General features: G+C 61.7%; 1 protein-coding gene and 1 long non-coding RNA gene across 7 annotated transcripts; one reads left to right on the top strand and one right to left on the bottom strand.

Annotated features, from left to right (window-relative positions):
* Positions 1 to 4,070: 4,070 nt before the first annotated feature.
* Positions 4,071 to 12,106, bottom strand: LOC118612888. The gene is made up of 4 exons (XR_004955225.1): positions 11,994 to 12,106; positions 11,110 to 11,253; positions 6,139 to 8,419; positions 4,071 to 5,339 (listed from the first exon to the last, which is right to left on the bottom strand). It is a non-coding gene; the product is annotated as an uncharacterized LOC118612888 (long non-coding RNA).
* ADAMTSL4 (ADAMTS like 4) lies at positions 8,289 to 16,140 on the top strand. 6 transcript variants are annotated; one of them, XM_016122771.2, is made up of 17 exons: positions 8,289 to 8,382; positions 8,588 to 8,645; positions 8,888 to 9,243; positions 9,411 to 10,092; positions 10,299 to 10,401; positions 11,120 to 11,256; positions 11,626 to 11,830; positions 12,014 to 12,186; positions 12,290 to 12,401; positions 12,501 to 12,686; positions 12,808 to 12,937; positions 13,257 to 13,461; positions 13,783 to 13,959; positions 14,248 to 14,454; positions 14,557 to 14,736; positions 15,009 to 15,153; positions 15,301 to 16,140. In XM_016122771.2, the coding sequence occupies exons 1-17, from the start codon at positions 8,363 to 8,365 to the stop codon at positions 15,435 to 15,437; spliced, it is 3,213 nt and encodes a 1,070-aa protein (XP_015978257.2). In that variant the 5' UTR covers positions 8,289 to 8,362; the 3' UTR covers positions 15,438 to 16,140. The 6 variants fall into 6 exon arrangements, 5 of the variants coding, with proteins under 5 accessions (XP_015978257.2, XP_015978255.2, XP_015978258.2 ...); XR_001594185.2 differs by lacking the exon at positions 15,301 to 16,140 and having other exon boundaries at positions 14,248 to 14,432; positions 15,009 to 15,149; XM_016122769.2 differs by having other exon boundaries at positions 14,248 to 14,736.
* Positions 16,141 to 17,280: the final 1,140 nt, after the last annotated feature.

The raw sequence follows: 17,280 nt of genomic DNA, 5'->3' as shown, positions 1-17,280 counted from the left end.
GACCCCCTCCGTGACCCTTCCTTCCACTGGTTCTTCAGCTTGTGGGGCCTCGGCCTCTTCCTGCCTCCAGGGGACCGTGACCCTGGCCGCATCGAGGCCAGGGCACAGGAGGAAGTGGCCTTTGCTCCAGAAGCTCCGTGCAAACACTTCCTCATCACCTACACTATCTCGGTGTGCCCGCAGGTGAGGGGGAACTCCCCTAAACTGAGGAGTTTCCATCGCCCCAGGGGAAGGAGCGCTTGGAAAGGAAACTCGCCAGGCTGAGAACTAAACCGAAGCTTGCCCCCTGCTCCTGTCGGGGACCCAGCTGGGCGGGGGGTGGGGCTGTGAGCCGAGAGGCGAGGCCCTGTCCCGCACCAGGAGCAGGGTTAGCCCCTTCTTCATCCACGCAGGGGTCCGAGGTCTCAGATGGGCCCGGGCCTGGGCCCGCGGTCGCACGGGCATGCTCGCACAGGGCCAGCCTCAGCCTGTGGGGCCGCCACAGGCCGCGTCTGACTTCAGGCCCTTGGTATGCACGACGTTCTGGCCTCTCCTTTGGCTGCCCTGCCCGCCTCTCCGGCCACAGTTTCAAATTTTGTGTCCTGATTCCTACCCTGTTATGTCGGCCCTTCTTAAGCCTGGAGCACAATCTGTCAAGAGTAAGTTGACACCAAACTGGCTTTCTCTAGAAAGCACCTAGAAACTGGCTTCCTCGGAGCGCAAGAGCAGGATTTCTATGGGGAGGAAGGCCCCGCACGGGCGGGCCTGAGCTCACAGTCCTCGGTCTCCAGTGACAGTCCCTGGAGGAAGAAGCCATGTCTTCAAGCTCAGGTGGTAGAGGCAGTCTGCTCAGCCCGGCCCATGGAATCCGGCACTTCACCTCCTCTTCCCCGCCCTGCTCTGAAAGGGGCGCCTTCCTCCCGCCACAGGTAGGCCCCCATCACCTCCGGAGCCTGCCTTTCCGTCTACCTCTGCTCCGCTCAGAAGAAGTCTTCACTTACTTCTACTTCCAGAGTCAGGAGAGAGTTTGGAAACTGGGCCCAGTTGTCTCACGGACATATACTCTCTCGTAGGAGCCTCTTTGGGGAGGGAAGATGGGCTTCTGTCACCTTTCTTCCTTACTTGGGACAAAATGCCCTGTTTCCTGTTCTTCGTTCGCATCTGCAGTTGATCTTGGAAGTGGTCACAGTGCTTGGTGTGGCCAGTACATTAAGTGCAATTCCAGACCCAGGAGCGAGACAATGGTTCACTCTGTTTTCTCAGCATTCTCAGTGTGGAGTCCTAGGCCTCGCCCGCCCCCACGGGGCCTCCCCTGCCCTTCTTCCTGTGACCTGGCCCGTCTTCCAGGAGCATCTTTGTCCTCTGCAGCTCCTCAACCTGTGCCAGCCCACAGCACCTCACATCCTGGTCCAGCACCCCCAAGGCACAAGGAGCCTGCCAGCCTGGGAGAACGTCACAGAACTCGGTCCTGGTGGCCCAGCTGCTGCCAGGTTTCTTAGCAGGAAAGACAGGTTGTGCCCAGATAGCAACCCCTGGCTGGGCCGCTGGCATCAGCCTGCTGTGAGGGCCCTTTACGTGCCGTCCCTGGCGCCCCCCTGCGGCATCTTGCCGGGCTCTGAGGGAGCAGAGAGCTGCGGGCACCACCTCGGGGCAGCGGCGTCCTCGCCCGACACGGCCTTGGCCTGTCCGGCGCATCAGCTGAAGATGAGCTTGAACAGCATCGTAACCGCGACCCGAGCTTGCTCTTCTGTGTGACGCCACAGACTTCACACACCTGCCGTCGTTTTTTATTTTGGCGTTTACCGTGGCCGAGAGAGTAGACGAGCCGGGTACCGTTGTTACTCTCCGACACCCTTGAGGACGGGCCGAGTGGAGGTTTGCGCTGGAGGGAGGGGTCCTGGCTAATTGATCCCCATCCCCGGTGACAGGTACCATCCTGTTAAATCTGAAAATCAGTTATGTCAAAACTATAACAAAGGAAGAATGTATCTGAGAAATCTTCCCAAGTTAGCAGACAGTGAATATCCTCGAGCATTCCGGAGGCTAAATCCAGAAGCTCCAGCTTATGGCCATGTTTGCCACACACATATGTAAGCAGCTGTGTGCACATGGGCTCAGACCACTTAACAGAGTTGTCATAGTACTGACGGTTTTGTAAACTTAATGGCTGCCGAGGTTATGGCCCATTCAATTCCATAAACATCTACTGAGCACTTCCTGTTTTCAGAATGCTGATAGACAGACATGGCTCAGGGCGGTACCGAGGCAAAGCCTGTCACCAAGGACCCCAGGACCTGCCTGAGGGGCACCAGTAGATTGAAATATGGAAATCAAATCAAGAAGAATTCTGGCTTTGGGAGTTTCTGACCAAATTTAGCATCTCCAGAGCAGTGACAGGGAGACCGGAACGGCCCATCTCATCTTGGTCCTCATCTTACCAGACAGGTCACATCCTGTTTCTTCATCATCTCATAGCCAGCTCAGCTATGACGGGGCGAGACAATAACCAGACAGCGCTGGCACGTGGCCAGAGCTGAGGCCATGCTCGCCGTTTCCCGTTCACGGGCTCGCCCCGCCCCCCACCGGCCCAAGCTTTATTAAATGCCTACTATGTGCAGGGACGGGTGGTGGATACAAAGGTAAACATGGCCCGGTGGCCCCCACCCTCCAGGTTCCTTGTAGAGAACAGGTCACAGCAGGCTGTTCTCCAAATAGCTGCGGGGTGAGCTAGCCAGGCCAAGGCCAAGCCGGATGGTCAGAAGAATGGCAGCAGCGAAAGAAAACAGTGTGGAACCGCATGCCGGGACAGCGGGACTCACCGGCTGGAGACCAGCCTGTGTGCAGTAACTGGGACCAGAGCGGCTCTTCTGGAACAAAGGAGCTGAGCGAACCATGATTCCGGGAGGTGGAAAGGCAAACACCAGGCTCTCGGAAAAGGGTCGCTATGACCACAGACCAAGAGACGGTCCCGTTAGTGTCTGGCCCCACCTGTATCCGCCGGTATGAGCATCCGTGTTATCTCGGAAAGGGGACAACGTCTCACGGGAAACATTAGTTTAAAAGGTTATTTAATTCAGCACAAATAAAACTTCCTTTGTTCACTACCAGAAATTATTAAGCAAGCTCAGGTAAATTTCTCACAAATTTCACTTGCACACAACATATACCTAGAATAGCTGCTAATTGTGAGATTTGGGGCAAATGACTGAATTTCTCTTTGTGTCTTTGTTTCCAAGTCTGTTACAATGAGGATTGCACACAAAGTGCTATGTACATGCTTTATTATTATTGTTATTTATTATTACTGTATCACTGTGTTAAGCTCAAAGTCAGACGAATACTCAGCTTGTCCCTGCTCTTTGTCCTTAGCTGTCCTATCCCTAGAGATACTTTGGATAAACATCTACTTATTACATAATCTTTTTTTTTTTTAAGTATTAATTTAAGTGTTTATTTTGAAACGAACGTTAACATGAGGTCAGGTTTTGTTTCATAGGTTGATGTAATCACCTGCTATTCACTGCCTTTATCACATAATCTTTGAAGAAGCTTCTTTTTATCCTTGGGACATTGTGCACAAATGCTATCTGCTACTTCACAGGCTGCTGAGGCATAGTAAATGCTTCACTTTATACAGTATTTTCAGCCCCCCAAGTCGGGGGAGGCGACAGCTGTAGTGTATCTCATGAGCTCTTTGGTCCGTGGCCACTTCTTAATAGAAGGGACTATTTCTGACCTTCAGTCCACTGCAATCACAGATGTCAAAGGCACTTTTTCCATCCTCCCAGGCTCCCTTCCTGCTCTGTTCAGTCCTACCTTCCTGTCCTGCAGCTTGTCTACTTGTAGATAAGCGAATGCCGATGGGGTGTGACTAGGGGGCACTGAAAGGTCCGGGACCTAACATACTGTCCTGTGCCCTGGGGCTGGGCATCTCCTCACCGCATTGGACTCTGAGGTCTGAGCAAAGGGGCTTCCCGCTCCAAATCCACGACTATAAATACGCCTCTGGGTTAGGACTGTGCGTCACCAACCATCCCTCGGTAAACTGTCCCTCCTGGCAGGGGGACATTAACCTGTTATCTTCCCAAGCTCTACAGGAACACAGGACCAAGACCGAGGACGTTTTGAGAGGCACAAACTTGAGGCCTACAGACAAATCTGACCAACAGCCATGTTTTACGGGGTGTGCTTGGTGCCTTTGTTGTTGTTTTAGTGACTTTTCAATATTTTAAAACCTAGGTATTTCAGAACTTCCCTCGAAAAATAAAAACAGAAAAACAGCAGCTCCAGCAACGTCGTCCCGCAGCCCCGCAAAATCACAGTGGTCTCAGGTGGCCCCAGTCAGCTTAGCCACCTGCCAAGGGGGCCTCTGAGCTTGGGTGGGGGTCTGGAGGGCAGGCCTAGGGACCTGGGACTCATTTGTCTGTTCTATAACATTCTAATTCACATATTTCTTTTACCCCACAAATAAACACACACAAACACACACACACACACACACAAATGCAATCTATGAAAAAAATATAGATGATACAAAGTAGCATAGTCTGTCTTGAAAGAACTTAGGGGTTTATTAAGAAAAAAATATGCATATTAAACATCAAATAGGCTACAATTCTTACATTTTCAAAGGCTTTAGTATTTTCACCTGCCCCATCTCTCAGAGATGCCGTTTGCTTCTGCCGCATCCAGCACTTGCCTCCCCATGGCTGCCTGTCTTCAACGAGGCCTGTTCCCGGACGCCACAGATTGTCATCTAACTGCGTCTTCCGCACCAAGTGCAAAAGGCGCTCAGGAGTGTCGGGTGGGAGCACCTGAGACCCTGTTATTTTGTGGGCATGCAGGACAATGTTGCTAGAACTTCCATTTTTATGTTTTTATTTTCCAAGAGAAGTTATAAAACATCCTGGTTTTAAAATATTGACGAGTCTCTGAAAAAAACAAAAGCTTTAAAATACTGAGTAGACCCCAAAATTACATGCCTGTGGCTCATTTTTAACTGGTAAAGTTTTAAATGGTAGTGACCATTTATTATCTACTTTATGTCAGCAATTATATATATATGTATTACTTTAAAATATAAATAATAATATAATAAAACACAGATAACACTTATGGTTAAAAATTCAGACATGGAAATCCTATTTTTCCTGTCCCGAACCCCGAACCCTTCCCCAAGTGTCGCCACATAGCCCGAGTTTGGGGGTGCATTCTTGCGGATGGGAATAGATATAAACGTTCTTCCAAGCCCGCCATGCACGTCACATCAGCCCCATTTCGCAGATGAGATAAGATAACGGCAGCACAGACAGGCCGGAGCCTTCATCCAAGACCCCAGAGCGGGCAAGGAGGTACTCGAGCTGGGATTCAAATCCAGATCGTGACCCCTAAGTCGGCGCATTCGTCCCGCTGCGCCCCGTGTACCAAGTTTTATGGGTGAGGAAACGCGGCCCCTGGAGGCCCCGGAGCTGTCAGAACCGCGGGGCGCACCGCCCGGCTGGGGGGAGGCAGAGAGGCCGGGACGAGCGCGCGAGGCTGGCGGAGAAGCTCGACCCACGCGGGGCCGGGGTCGCGCGGGGCCGTCCCGGCCGGGTGCGCGGCCCCCGCCGCCAGCCGGAGACCTGGGCTCGCCCACGCCCTGGGGACAGGCGCCACCCGCCCCCGGGCGCCCCTTGCGGCCGCCCGCCTGGGTCCCGAGGCCGGGGTCCCCGAGTCCGGAGCGCGGACACTGCCTCGGACCGGCTGGGGCCGCCTGGTTTCGCCCCCTCGGGCCGGCACGCAGGGGTGGCCGCGGCCCCCAGTGGGTGGCCGGGGAGGGGCGCGGGAGGGGGGCCGCGGAGGGGCGCGGGCCGGCGCGTGGCGGGCGGGGCGCGGGCGGGGCGGGGGCGGAGCCGCGGCCGGAGGCGGCGGTGTCCGGAGCCCGGCGCAGGGGCCGCAGTGGCCGCGGCGGAGCCAGGCTGCCTCGAGAGAGCGCCCGGGCGCGGAGGGCTTAACGGGCCGCCGGGGCCGCGCAGAGCAGGTACAGACCCTCCCTGGGACCCCCGGCCCCGGCGCCCTCTCTCCCGGGTCGCGTTCGGCCACCCGCCCGGCGCGCCCGCGCCGTCCCCGCTCCCTGCGCCCCGGTCGCGCCCTGACCACGACCCCGGCCCCAGCTCTTACAGCCTCGGAAGATCTTCCAATCCCTGGGGTCGAATTCCTGGGGAGGGGGCTCCGATCCCGTGGAGCTGTGTCTCTGTCACCCGGGAGGAGACTCAGCCAAAATTCCTACTAAGTCACATAGTAAAGTTGGAAAACATGCCCGGGACCTCCTCGCACGCGCCGGCGCCTCCTGCCCTTCCCGGAGGATGTGCGCGCCCCGCCACCCTCGTCGCTCTTAGAGCTGGGGGCCAGGGGCGCTGAGAGGGACACAGGTGGGTGCCCGTGACCCAGCTCAGCCCGACGACTGGGAAGGACACCTGTTGGGATGGTCCTCCAGGACCCAGGACTGGAGGGCGCAGTGCGGACCGAGGAGTCACGCTCCCTCTCCAGCCAGCCCTGAAACATGCTGTCCAGCCCTCGCCGCCCTGGCGGAGTCTCCCGTTCCCCAGAGGTGGGTCCCTCTGGGGGTGAAGGCGTTAGCCCTGCCCAGGTCTCTCATCCTTGATCTCCACTGGCCAGTGCGGAGGTGTGGCCAGGAGGAGCCCAGGTTTGTCCAGACCAGTGTCCAGCCTGGCACCGGAGTGACCACTTCTGACCTCTCCTTTCCTCAGCCTGGGCAGCGAGACACATCAGATGTGGGACATGAAAAGGGGTGAACAGGACAAATGTGTGTTCTGTTTCTGCAGTGGAGGGGGTGTCGGCCCCCTGCCCAGCTGTGCAGGGGGGCCGGGGTGGGACTTTTCCAGAGAGGGAGCCAGGCCTGGCCCCGGCCCCAGGAGCTCACGTCACCCCACCCCCCACCCCTCACTTCTCCAGGGAACTGCCAAAGCCAAACCCAGCTCAGGACGGGATTATGTGTACTGGGCAGACCCGTGGAGGGAGACAGCAAGATACAGGCCCGGGGTAGCAGAGAAGCCGAAACGGAGCGGGGACCCCATGGCAGCGGAGGGGCGGGCGATGCTTATGGCCCTCATGTCTCCTTTCCTTCACCCTAGAGTAGCTGAGTCAGGCAGACAGTGGACGGCGGTAGGGGTGGGACCCTGGCCCTTCCCCGGTTAGCACCCCCCCACCCCAGTCAGGGTGGAGTTGCTGACCTCAGTGGTCACCCAGCCAGGACAAGGCGCAGCCATCAGCAACCCCCTCCCCAACCCCAAGCATCTGGGGTGACCCTGTGGGTCAGGCTCGACCACCGTGCTCCGGCCAGCAAGTCCGCAGGTCCTGGGTCGCAGGGAGGGGCGCGGGGCTGAGTGCCGCCCTCCCCAAGCACACCCCGCCCTTCCCTCTGTCTTTTCCAGCCCCCGAGCTGGCCCACCTCGGCACTGGCTCCTTGGACTCCTTTCCCGGGTGCCTTTCTGATCCAACAGAAACATTTTTTTTTTTTTCCTGGAAAGCAAAACTAGGAGTGGGGTGAGGAGTGGGGGCAGGAAGGGCTGGCACTGGGCAGGAAGGGGCTGGAGGGCAAGGGGGAGCAGAGGCAGAGCCAGGCTTTGAGGCCAGGGAGGGTTCTGGCCCGTGCGGGACTTCGGGATGGACTGAGTGCTGAGTTCTTCAGGATGACAGGCCTGCGCCTGGGGTGACGGCCACTCTTGCTGCACCTCTCGTCCCCAGCTACCCCCAGTGAATACAGTTCCCCCAGTGGTAGCTGTGTGTCTGAAATAAGCCCTCGTTGAACCACCACTGGCCACCGCCCCGTAAGGGACGCTCAGTCGCAGTGGGAAAATCACCTGCTTCTCTAGAGATAAAGCCATCAGCCCACTCAGTTTATCCCTTGGCTAAAAAGTGTTAATGCGGGCAGACATGTGCCTGAATGTTCCAGAAGCTGCCTAGCAATGAAGGGCAGGAAAGGCTGGGAGGCAGGTAGGAAACAGAAAGCCGAAGGGGCTTCTCCTCACCTCCTCAAGGGGGCGTCTGGCATGTCCTCACCTGAGCCTCCCTCCTCGTCGGAGGACCAGATAAAAACCATCCTAGGAAAGATGCCTGGGCCGGCCTAGAAACAGTCCCTACCCAGACCAGGCCGGGCCGGGGGGTGGGGCCACGCTTGGGACCCCCGACCTCCAGCATTTCTTCTCCCCCACCCCTCCATCCTCACTCTGAGATGTCCTTCCGAGGAGTCATCCCTCCCAACCCCAACTTCCTGGAGACTGGAGGTAACCGGGTTTCTGTCTCTGCAGAGCGCCCCGGCTACGTCCAGATGCCCGAGTAGAGCGTTTACTTCCGGTCCCCTCCTCCCAAGCTAGGAGGAGCGATGGAGAAGTGGGCGGGCAGGTGAGAGGTGGGCTGCTCAGGAGCGCTGGCTCTGTCCCTGGAAGGGAAAGGAGGTCACTGGGAGGGGCGCGGGGAAGTGATGAGGAACTTGTGCTTTCGGGGGAGTTGGCTTCAGGATGCGCAGAGCCTGCTGGGGGTGAGGGGTGGTGTCGCGACGCCACCTCCGGCTCCCGGCCCACGTCCCCGTGCCGCCTTTGGTTTCTAGGCCCCGGCTGTGTCTGATGCTGCTTCTGACCTTCCCTCGGCTCTGCCTGGACCAGGAGGTGAGCCAGGGGCCGAGGCCGTGATCCCCTGACCGCCATCCAGGCCTGCGTTTCCCACAGCCTCCGATGGGCCGTGGACGCCCCCCGCGCCCCCTTCTCCCCAGCTCCCCTGCTCCTTGCCAAATAACATCAGGTCCCACCTGTGCCACTGAATGCGACCTTGCGCTGAGCCTCGAGCACTGGACTAGAGCCTCCACACCTCCCTTTAAGTCGTTCTAATTTTGACCTTTCTGTCTACATAGGTGTTGTCTGGACACGCTCTTCAGACGCCCTCTGAGGAGGGCCAGGGCCCTGAGGGCGTCTGGGGTCCTTGGGCCGCGTGGGCCTCTTGCTCCCAGCCCTGTGGGGTGGGGGTGCAGCGCAGGAGCCGCGCATGTCAGCTCCCTGCAGCTTTGCTCCACCAGGGCCGACCCCTCCCGCCCCGGCCCCCGAGACATCCAGAAACCCTGCTGCCCCGGGGTCAGGGCCCCAGACCTCAGACTTCCCGAGAAGCCCTCCCCCTGTACAGGCCACAGCCTCGAGGCAGGGGCGGCGCGCTCCGAGGTCCTGCTTCCCCATTAGCGGGAGAGGAGGCCCAGGAGTTTCAAGGAGCCAGGAGGTAAGGGGCGGGGCTTTGAGAGAAGGGGCGGGCCTTGGGCAAGGGGTGGGACTTCAGGGGAGAAAGGACCTATGGCTTAGGGGGGCTGATCCCCGGTGCTAGGACTGGCGAGGCAGGGTCAGAGACCGCCAGAGCTGTGACCCCCCATGTCTGCAACCCCTTCTCAGGCCCCGGATTCGAGACCCCATCAAGCCCGGAATGTTTGGTTATGGGAGAGCGCCCTTTGCTTTGCCACTCCATCGGAACCGCAGGCACCCCCCGAGACCGCCTCGGTCTGAGCTATCCCAGGCCTCAGAGCTTCCACCCCTGGTTCCAGAAGCAGCGCCATCCTCTGCGAATGACGCGCCTCTGACTCAGTTGCCTCCCACGGAACTACCTGCCCACGCCCTGTCCCCCTCAGCAGAACCCCCAAGCCCCGAAGCTGCTCAGACAGAGGTGCCCCCTAGAGCCAGGCCTGTCCCCACACAGCCCCTCCCCAAAGCCCAGGCCTCTGGCACAGAGCCCCTGTTGCCCACCCCCTCCCCACGAGAAAGTGGCCCCTTCCATGTGTCCCCTCAGCCGAGAACACCAAGTTCCCAGGGGCGGGCCAGTCCCCGGGGGGCAGAGAGACACCCTAAACCCTTCCTTTCTGTCCCTCGGGGCCGAGGCCAGCAGAGCCTGGAGCCCTGGAGACCTGAGGGGAATCGCCACAGGCCCCTCTCAGAGTCTGCCCCTCACTACCCAGACGGGTGGCTGCCTCTGCTGAGGCCTGGCCCCCAGTCCAGCGCCCAGTGGAGCCTCTTTGCTCCCAGTAGCCCTGTGCCGAGATGTTCTGGGGAGAGTGAGCAGCTGAGAGCCTGCAGCCAAGCGGTGAGTTCTTCCTTGGGCCCCCTCCCCTTCCATTTCTGCCTCCCCGAACCCGAGTCTGTGTCCTCAGCTTGTCAGGTCTGGACCTAGGGGCAGGGGCCTTGCAGCTCTTCTGTAGACCTGACTTCCTCCTTACTCCCCAAATCTAGCCCTGACCCACACCCCCATTTTCCTCCCCAGCTTTGACCCCTCTGTATCCCCCACCTCAGCCCTGCCCCCCTGAGCAGCCAGACCCCCGGGCCCTGCAGTGTTCAGCCTTTGACTCCCAGGAGTTCATGGGCCAGCTGTACCAGTGGGAGCCCTTCACAGAAGGTGAGGTTTCTAGCCCCCCGCCTGGACGGGGCGCTGCAGATCGGGGGCTGCTGGGCGGGGAGACACCCAGCCCCTCCGTTCCGCCTCTGCGGGCCCTTGTATTTCTGCCCTGTGTGCTTTCTCATTTCCCAGGGCCGGGGTGAGGGGCCAGCAGAGGCTCAGAAAGGGGCGGGGTTCAGACGGGGTCAGAAGTCGTGGATGGTCGGCAGAGGGGTCGGGCTGGGAGAGGATGTGCCCAGAGGTGCCCGCTGGCCGGCTTCCTCTGGGAAGAAGTCCATCCCAGGAGGTGGAGGAGACGTGGCCAGAGAGGGGCGTGGCGGAGAGACAGTGTCCAGTGGTGACAGCGGGGGGGGGAGGGGGACCATGATCCCGGATGGCGTCACGCCACTGGCTCCCTGGTCACCGTCCGCTCGATTTTAGGCCCGCGTCGACTCGATACCAGGAAAACCTCTCATGAGCTCTGAACTCAAAAATCAAAAATTTCAAGCATCCCTCCTCTGGTTTCAGTGACCTCAACTGACCTGACCCAACTTCCGTGTGACCCGCAAACCAACTTTTCAGAGTACAGGCTTGTCATGTTCCCTTCACCCACAGTGACTCGGGCAGCCTCCGGATGCCCCGTAGCTAATACGAGCCACACTTCTGCAGGGCCCTGGGGCCTGTCCCACCTCACGTCCCGGCAGGGCCCCCAGCTAACCGCCGTCCTACCTGCCCCCAGTCCAGGGCTTCCAGCGCTGCGAACTCAACTGCCGCCCCCGTGGCTTCCGCTTCTACGTCCGTCACACCGAAAAGGTCCAGGACGGGACCCTGTGTCAGCCGGGAGCCCTGGACATCTGTGTGGCCGGACGCTGTCTGGTAAGGGAGGGTGGGATGTGTGTGCGTGTGCGCCCACGTCTCTCACACACACACACACACACACACACACACACACACACACACACAGTCTCCTCATTCATCATTACAACAAACACCAGACCGAGCTCACAAAGGGGAAAGTTCTCGCCTGCCAAGCGGGCTGAGCAGAGCAGAGAGGTGGACCTCTCCTTCCCCTCCCGAGCCCCCTGGGGACGGTGGAGTGGATGAATGGTGGGGCTGGGGGCCAAACACAGTCCCACTCGTGTGAAGATCAAGACCCGTGGTGAGCAGAGGGTCCCGAGAGGACCAGGCTGGGGCGTGAGGCAGCGTCTGGCTTCGAGCAGCCCCCGCCTCACCCATTCCCCCCAGAGCCCCGGCTGTGATGGGATCCTCGGCTCTGGCCGGCGTCCAGACGGCTGTGGCGTCTGTGGGGGTGATGACTCCACCTGCCGCCTCGTCTCGGGGAACCTCACTGACCGCGGGGGCCCTCTGGGCTACCAGAAGGTCCTGCGGATCCCAGCGGGGGCCTCCCGGCTCCAGGTCGCCCAGTTCCGGCCCAGCTCCAACTACCTGGGTGAGCTCCTGGGTCCCCCGAGTCTCACGTCCCCACTGCGTGCCTGGTCTCTTGGGTCTGCCCTCCACACCCCCCGTGCAGCAGAGCAGACAAGCCCAAGGGAGGGAGGGTGGGAGGCAGCCAGGAGGGCGAGGGGGGTCTGGGGCGAGGACAGAGGACTCACCTGCCTGTCCTGGTCTCCAGCTCTCCGAGGCCCTGGGGGCCGGTCCATCATCAACGGGAACTGGGCCGTGGATCCTCCAGGGTCCTACGCGGCCGGCGGGACCGTCTTCCAGTACAACCGGCCTCCTCGAGAGGAGGGCGCCGGGGAGAGCCTGTCGGCCGAGGGCCCCACGACGCAGCCTGTGGACGTCTACGTGAGCCTGGGCCGGAGCAGCGGGCCTGCCGGGTGGGGGGCTTCCCCCGAGGCACAGGTGGGGAATGCCCCACCACCACCCCACACCCTCTGTGTCTCCCCAGATGATCTTTCAGGAGGAAAACCCAGGGATTTTTTATCAGTACGTCATCAACTCGCCTCCTCCAAACCTTGAAACCCCCACCCCAGAGCGGCGTGACCCGCAGCTGCAGCCTGGTGAGACTCTGGTCCCCAGACCTGGGGGCAAGGGAGGGGGCGGGAGGGGCATTCCCACAGTGGGGAGCATCGATTTGCCACTCCGCTTGCCCTGCACAGAGATTTTGGGGGTGGAGCCCGCACCTGCGCCCGCGCCCCGCCCGGCCCGGACCCCCGGCACCCTCCAGCGTCAGGTGCGGATCCCCCAGGTGCCCGCCCCGCCCCACCCCAGGACACCCCTGGGGGCTCCGCCGGGATTCTGGAAACGAGCGGGACACTCCGAGTGCTCTGCGTCCTGCGGAAAGGGTGAGCGTCCGCCGCCGGCCCGCGTCCCTGGCGCCCCTGATCCCGCCCTGCGTGGCGGGTCCGCACCTCGGCTCTGCGCTGGGCCCCCTCACACCCCCAGCTCCCCTCTCGCCCCCGTCAGGTGTCTGGCGCCCCATCTTCCTCTGCATTTCTCGCGAGTCAGGAGAGGAACTGGATGAACGCAGTTGTGGCGTGGGCACCAGGCCCCCAGGCTCCCCGGAACCCTGCCACGGCCCCCCGTGCCCCCCATCGTGAGTACGACCCCCAGGGACGGCTAGGGTCCTAGGAGCACAGCTGTCGCTCTGGGCACGCACATCCTCACTGCCCAGAGGGTCCCACGTTGACGCGACCCCCGGCTGCAGAGGGACAGTGTGCGATCAGAAAGGCTGATGTTGGCAGGCAGAGGACGACCCACGACCCGGACTCCAATGCCAGACAAGCCCCTGTCCTCTGGGGGTCCCCCCCCTCCACCCCCCGCGTGGCCCTCTCTGCACATGGCAGCCCCACGCACCTCTGGCTTCGCCACCCACGTCTCCGTCTGTCTCTTCCCCGCTCTGCGCGTGCCCACAGCTGGGAGGCCGGCGACTGGACGTCCTGCAGCCGCTCCTGTGGCCCGGGCACCCAGCACCGCCAGCTGCGCTGCCGGCAGGAGTTCGGGGCGGGTGGCTCCTCCGTGCCGCTGGAGCGCTGCGGGCACCTGCCCCGGCCCAACAGCACCCAGCCCTGCCAGCTGCGCCTCTGCGGCCACTGGGAGATCCGCTCCGCCTGGAGCCAGGTGAGTGGGACCCGACGGACCGGCCCGCGGACGGCGGAGGGCCCGGCGGGGACCGTGGGCTGGAGAGGTGGCTTTCCGACCCTTTTTAATCAGGAGAAACTTACAAGCACAGCCCATGTGGGACCCCAATCTGTAAGTCAGGTGGGAGGGCCGACCAGGACTGGGCCCAGGGTCCCCTGCTCACCCCGCAAAGCCGTGTAGCCGCTGGGCCAGGGGTCAGGGTGCCCTGCCGGTTCTAAGGCCACCGCCGGTCGGCTGCTGGGCAAGCCTGGGCCCGGCTCGGCCCGGCTCGGCCCAGCTCGGCCCGCCTCGCCCCCACAGTGCTCCGTGCGGTGCGGCCGCGGCCAGCGGAGCCGGCAGGTCCGCTGTGTGGGCAGCAACGGGGATGAAGTGAGCGAGCGGGAGTGCGCGACAGGCCCCCCGCGGCCCCCCAGCAGAGAGGCCTGTGACATGGGGCCCTGCACCACGGCCTGGTTCCACAGCGACTGGAGCGCCAAGGTGGGCCCCGCGCCCGGGCCGCGCTCCCCGAGCCGTCCCGAAACCGCCCCGAGCGAGCGGACCGTGAGCTGGCCGCTGCCGGGCTGAGCCCGGGGATGGGCGCAGACCCTCCCGGCAGGGTCTGGCCCGCACGGGGTCCCCTCCTCGGGCTGCACCCCGGGGCGTCCCCCCCCCCCCCGCCAGCCCTGACCCCGCGGCTCGGCGCGCAGCCCCCTCCGCCCCGCCCCCGCCGCCGGGCCCCGCCGCCTCCCTTCACTCGCCGCCTCCGCTTTGCGCTTTGCTTCTCAGTGTTCGGCCGAGTGTGGGACGGGCATCCAGCGACGCTCCGTGGTCTGCCTCGGGAGCGGGGAGGCCGCCGGGGCGGGCCAGGAGGGAGCGGGAGCAGCGGCGGGCGAGCAGAGCTGCGCCCCGGGAAGCCGGCCCCCTGACATGCGTGCCTGCAGCCTGGGGCCCTGTGAGATGACATGGTGCTGGTACGCGGGGCCCTGGGCTGAGGTGAGCCGCGAGCCTGGGTGGGGTGCCTGTCAGAGGGGTCCCCGTTGGCCGTGGGGAGCGATCTCTGCACCCCCTTGCGCACCAACGCTTCCTGCTCATCAGTGCTCTGCAGACTGTGGCCCTGGCACGCAGCGTAGAGACATCATCTGTGTGTCCAAACTTGGCGCTGAGTTCAACGTGACTTCTCCCAGCAACTGTTCTCACCTGCCCAGGCCCCCTGCCCTGCAGCCCTGTCAGGGGCAGGACTGCCAGGACCGGTGGTTTTCTACGCCCTGGAGCCCGGTGAGTGCCTGCCTCCCTGACCCTGCTCAGCCGGGACTTCCGGGACTGGGAGGCGCCTGTCACTGTAACCCACTCTGTGCCCAGGGACAAGGCCAGCTGCACTTTAACATTGCCCCACTTCCTGCACACCTGGAGCACAGGTGGGTCCCCTCCACGTGGGATGTCATAATGCTTCAGGACAGTCCCTCTCACACTCCTTTCAGAGGAGGAGGGGGCCTGGGGTTCAGGAGGAGGCACAGCAGGGATCTGACTTGGTAGCGGGGTCTCCCCAGTGCTCTCGCTCCTGCCAGGGTGGCGTGCAGACAAGGGAGGTCCAGTGCCTGACCGCCAACCAGACCCTCAGCGTCCGATGCCCGCCGCACCTGCGGCCCTCCAGGAAACGGCCCTGCAACAGCCAGCCCTGCAGCCAGCGCCCTGGTAAAGAGCCGGTCCCCAACTCCTGGCAGAGCGGATTTAGCCGCAGTCCGGGTGGAGGCGAGACAGGACCAGTGGGAGTGGGCGACGCTCCTCCAGAGGGATGGATGGCGCTGACCACCTTGTGCACACTGGCCTCTTCATCCTCAGATGATCAATGCAAGGACAGCTCTCCACACTGCCCCCTGGTGGTGCAGGCCCGGCTCTGCGTCTACCCCTACTACACAGCCACCTGTTGCCGCTCTTGCGCCCATGTGCTGGAGCGGGCCCCGCCGGAGCCCGCCTGAAATGGGCCCAGGAGACCCTCACCTGACGGTTTCTCACGCCACCATCAGTCACCCAGCCGTCAGCCCGCTCCGTACCCTCTAGCTCTCCAGCCTGTCCTGGCCTCACCTGCCCCAGGGTGGTTGAAGGTGGCGGAATGAGAGACAGTGACTGTCAGGACGTGTGGTTGGGTCTGTGCGGTGGCGTGGTGGTGAGCGTGCACACGTGCCCCCGTGCGTGTACCTGGGCCTGCATGGATGTGTGTGCCGCTTCTCGCAAGGATGTTAAACAGACCGAGGGGGAAGGGGGAGGGGATAACGCCCGCTTTCCTGAGATTTGTCTAGGCTGAGAGCGGAGCTGGTTTGCAGCTCCTTAGTAGCCTGAGCTGCTTAGTGACCGGCCCCCCACCAACCCCAGCCTTGCGCCCCAAATCTCATTTCTCATGGTCGGGCCTCACATCTTCTAAACCACCCTTTTGTCCTCCGCCCCCCTACCCTTACTTGGTCTCTCTGCCCCTACATCTCATAATTGGCAAGGGGTGGCGGCGGGCCACGGCCAACCCCACCTGACCCCGGGAAGAGAGGCCCTGCAGCCAGTGGGGACCAGCTGGGCAGAGGCTGGAGAGAGACAGAGGTGAGAATAAGGCAGCCGGCCCCGGCTCCCACCTCCCGAAATGCTTCCCGGCCCACAACTAATTTATTTTTTATTAAAGAGGATTATGACTAATGAGAAAAGGCTCTTTATTGTCTTCGTGGGAACCCAGCCGTGCAGGCCATCTAAATGAGCAGGGTGTGGTCAGAATGAAGGGTGGGAAGGGAACAGCGCTCAGAGCCCGGGCGGAGAGGGTTCGGGCGGGCGGGAAGGCTAACGAGTGAGCCGCATCACCGCAGATGGGAGGGAGAGGATCCCGGCTGGCCGTAGGCCCTGCAGCTTGGCCACTGACCACTAGAGGTCGCCACTCCCCCCAGTTTAGATATGGAGTCGGGAGCTCGGGTAAAGAGCGGGGGCGACGGGGGCCGGCGCGGGGGACGGCCAGGCCTACGGCCGTTGGGTGGCTTTCCTAGTGGGCCGAGCCTGCCTGGAAAGTCTCTTGTCACCTAGCAGCGGCGGGGAGACTTTCTTCAGTTTGGGGCTGAGCTGAATGGCAGCTGGCTTTTCCAGGCTCTTTTTTTCGTTTCCTTTCATTGGCCCCGCCTTCCTGCCGCCTCCATCCGTTCTGCCCTTACGCATTTCCCTATTAAGCTGTGGGTTTATTGCTCGTCGTGGTGCGGTGGAGAAGGGAAGCGATTTCCGCCCCCCCCCCCCACCTCCCCGCCCAACCGACTGGAGGCAGTACAGGATGTCCTGCCAAAGACATTCTTCTGAGATGTCTCACCCGAGTCGCCTCCCTCCTGCCACCCCCACCCATTTCATCTCTCAAGGTAAATAGCCTGCTGGAGGTGGTGGAGAGCCACAGCCCTCTTCATGGCACAGGTCCTCGCCCTGCTCCCACGGTTCTGAGGGCCCCGAGACCAGACCTCCACTCACGGAAGCCACGCTTCCCAGGGGACCCGGCGCCTTGGAAAGAGAGCAAGAGAACCCGACTCCTCTCCTGCCCACCCACCCCTCTCTGCACCTCTAATAAAGGCCTGCAGAAAGAGGTGACCTCAATGCCTACTGTGTCCTGAGCCCACCCCCACCCTGTGAAGGACAGGACTTGTCCACTCTAGCAGCTGCCTCATGTCATACTGTCCCTTTGGGAGTCAGGCTCTCCCAGGGCTCGGAGTGGCTGAGAAGAAAGACTTTGGACATCTCGAGAGTGCAGGATGCAGAAGGGAATGAAGGGAAAGGGAAATGCAATTAGCCCAGCGCAAGGGGCGAGTGAGG

The sequence above is a fragment of the Rousettus aegyptiacus genome, unplaced genomic scaffold, assembly GCF_014176215.1.
Source record: "Rousettus aegyptiacus isolate mRouAeg1 unplaced genomic scaffold, mRouAeg1.p scaffold_m13_p_17, whole genome shotgun sequence".
NCBI lineage: Eukaryota > Metazoa > Chordata > Mammalia > Chiroptera > Pteropodidae > Rousettus > Rousettus aegyptiacus.
The sequence above is the reverse complement of the archived record's forward strand: the minus strand, read 5'-3'. Positions and strand labels throughout refer to the sequence as shown.

Excerpts from the sequence above, each read along its gene's own strand:
- ADAMTSL4 (XM_016122769.2), top strand. The coding sequence starts at position 8,363 with ATGGAGAAGTGGGCGGGCAG. Across the intron at positions 9,244-9,410 it reads GAGTTTCAAGGAGCCAGGAG|GCCCCGGATTCGAGACCCCA; the intron begins GTAAGGGGCGGG and ends ACCCCTTCTCAG. Across the intron at positions 13,960-14,247 it reads ACAGCGACTGGAGCGCCAAG|TGTTCGGCCGAGTGTGGGAC; the intron begins GTGGGCCCCGCG and ends TTTGCTTCTCAG.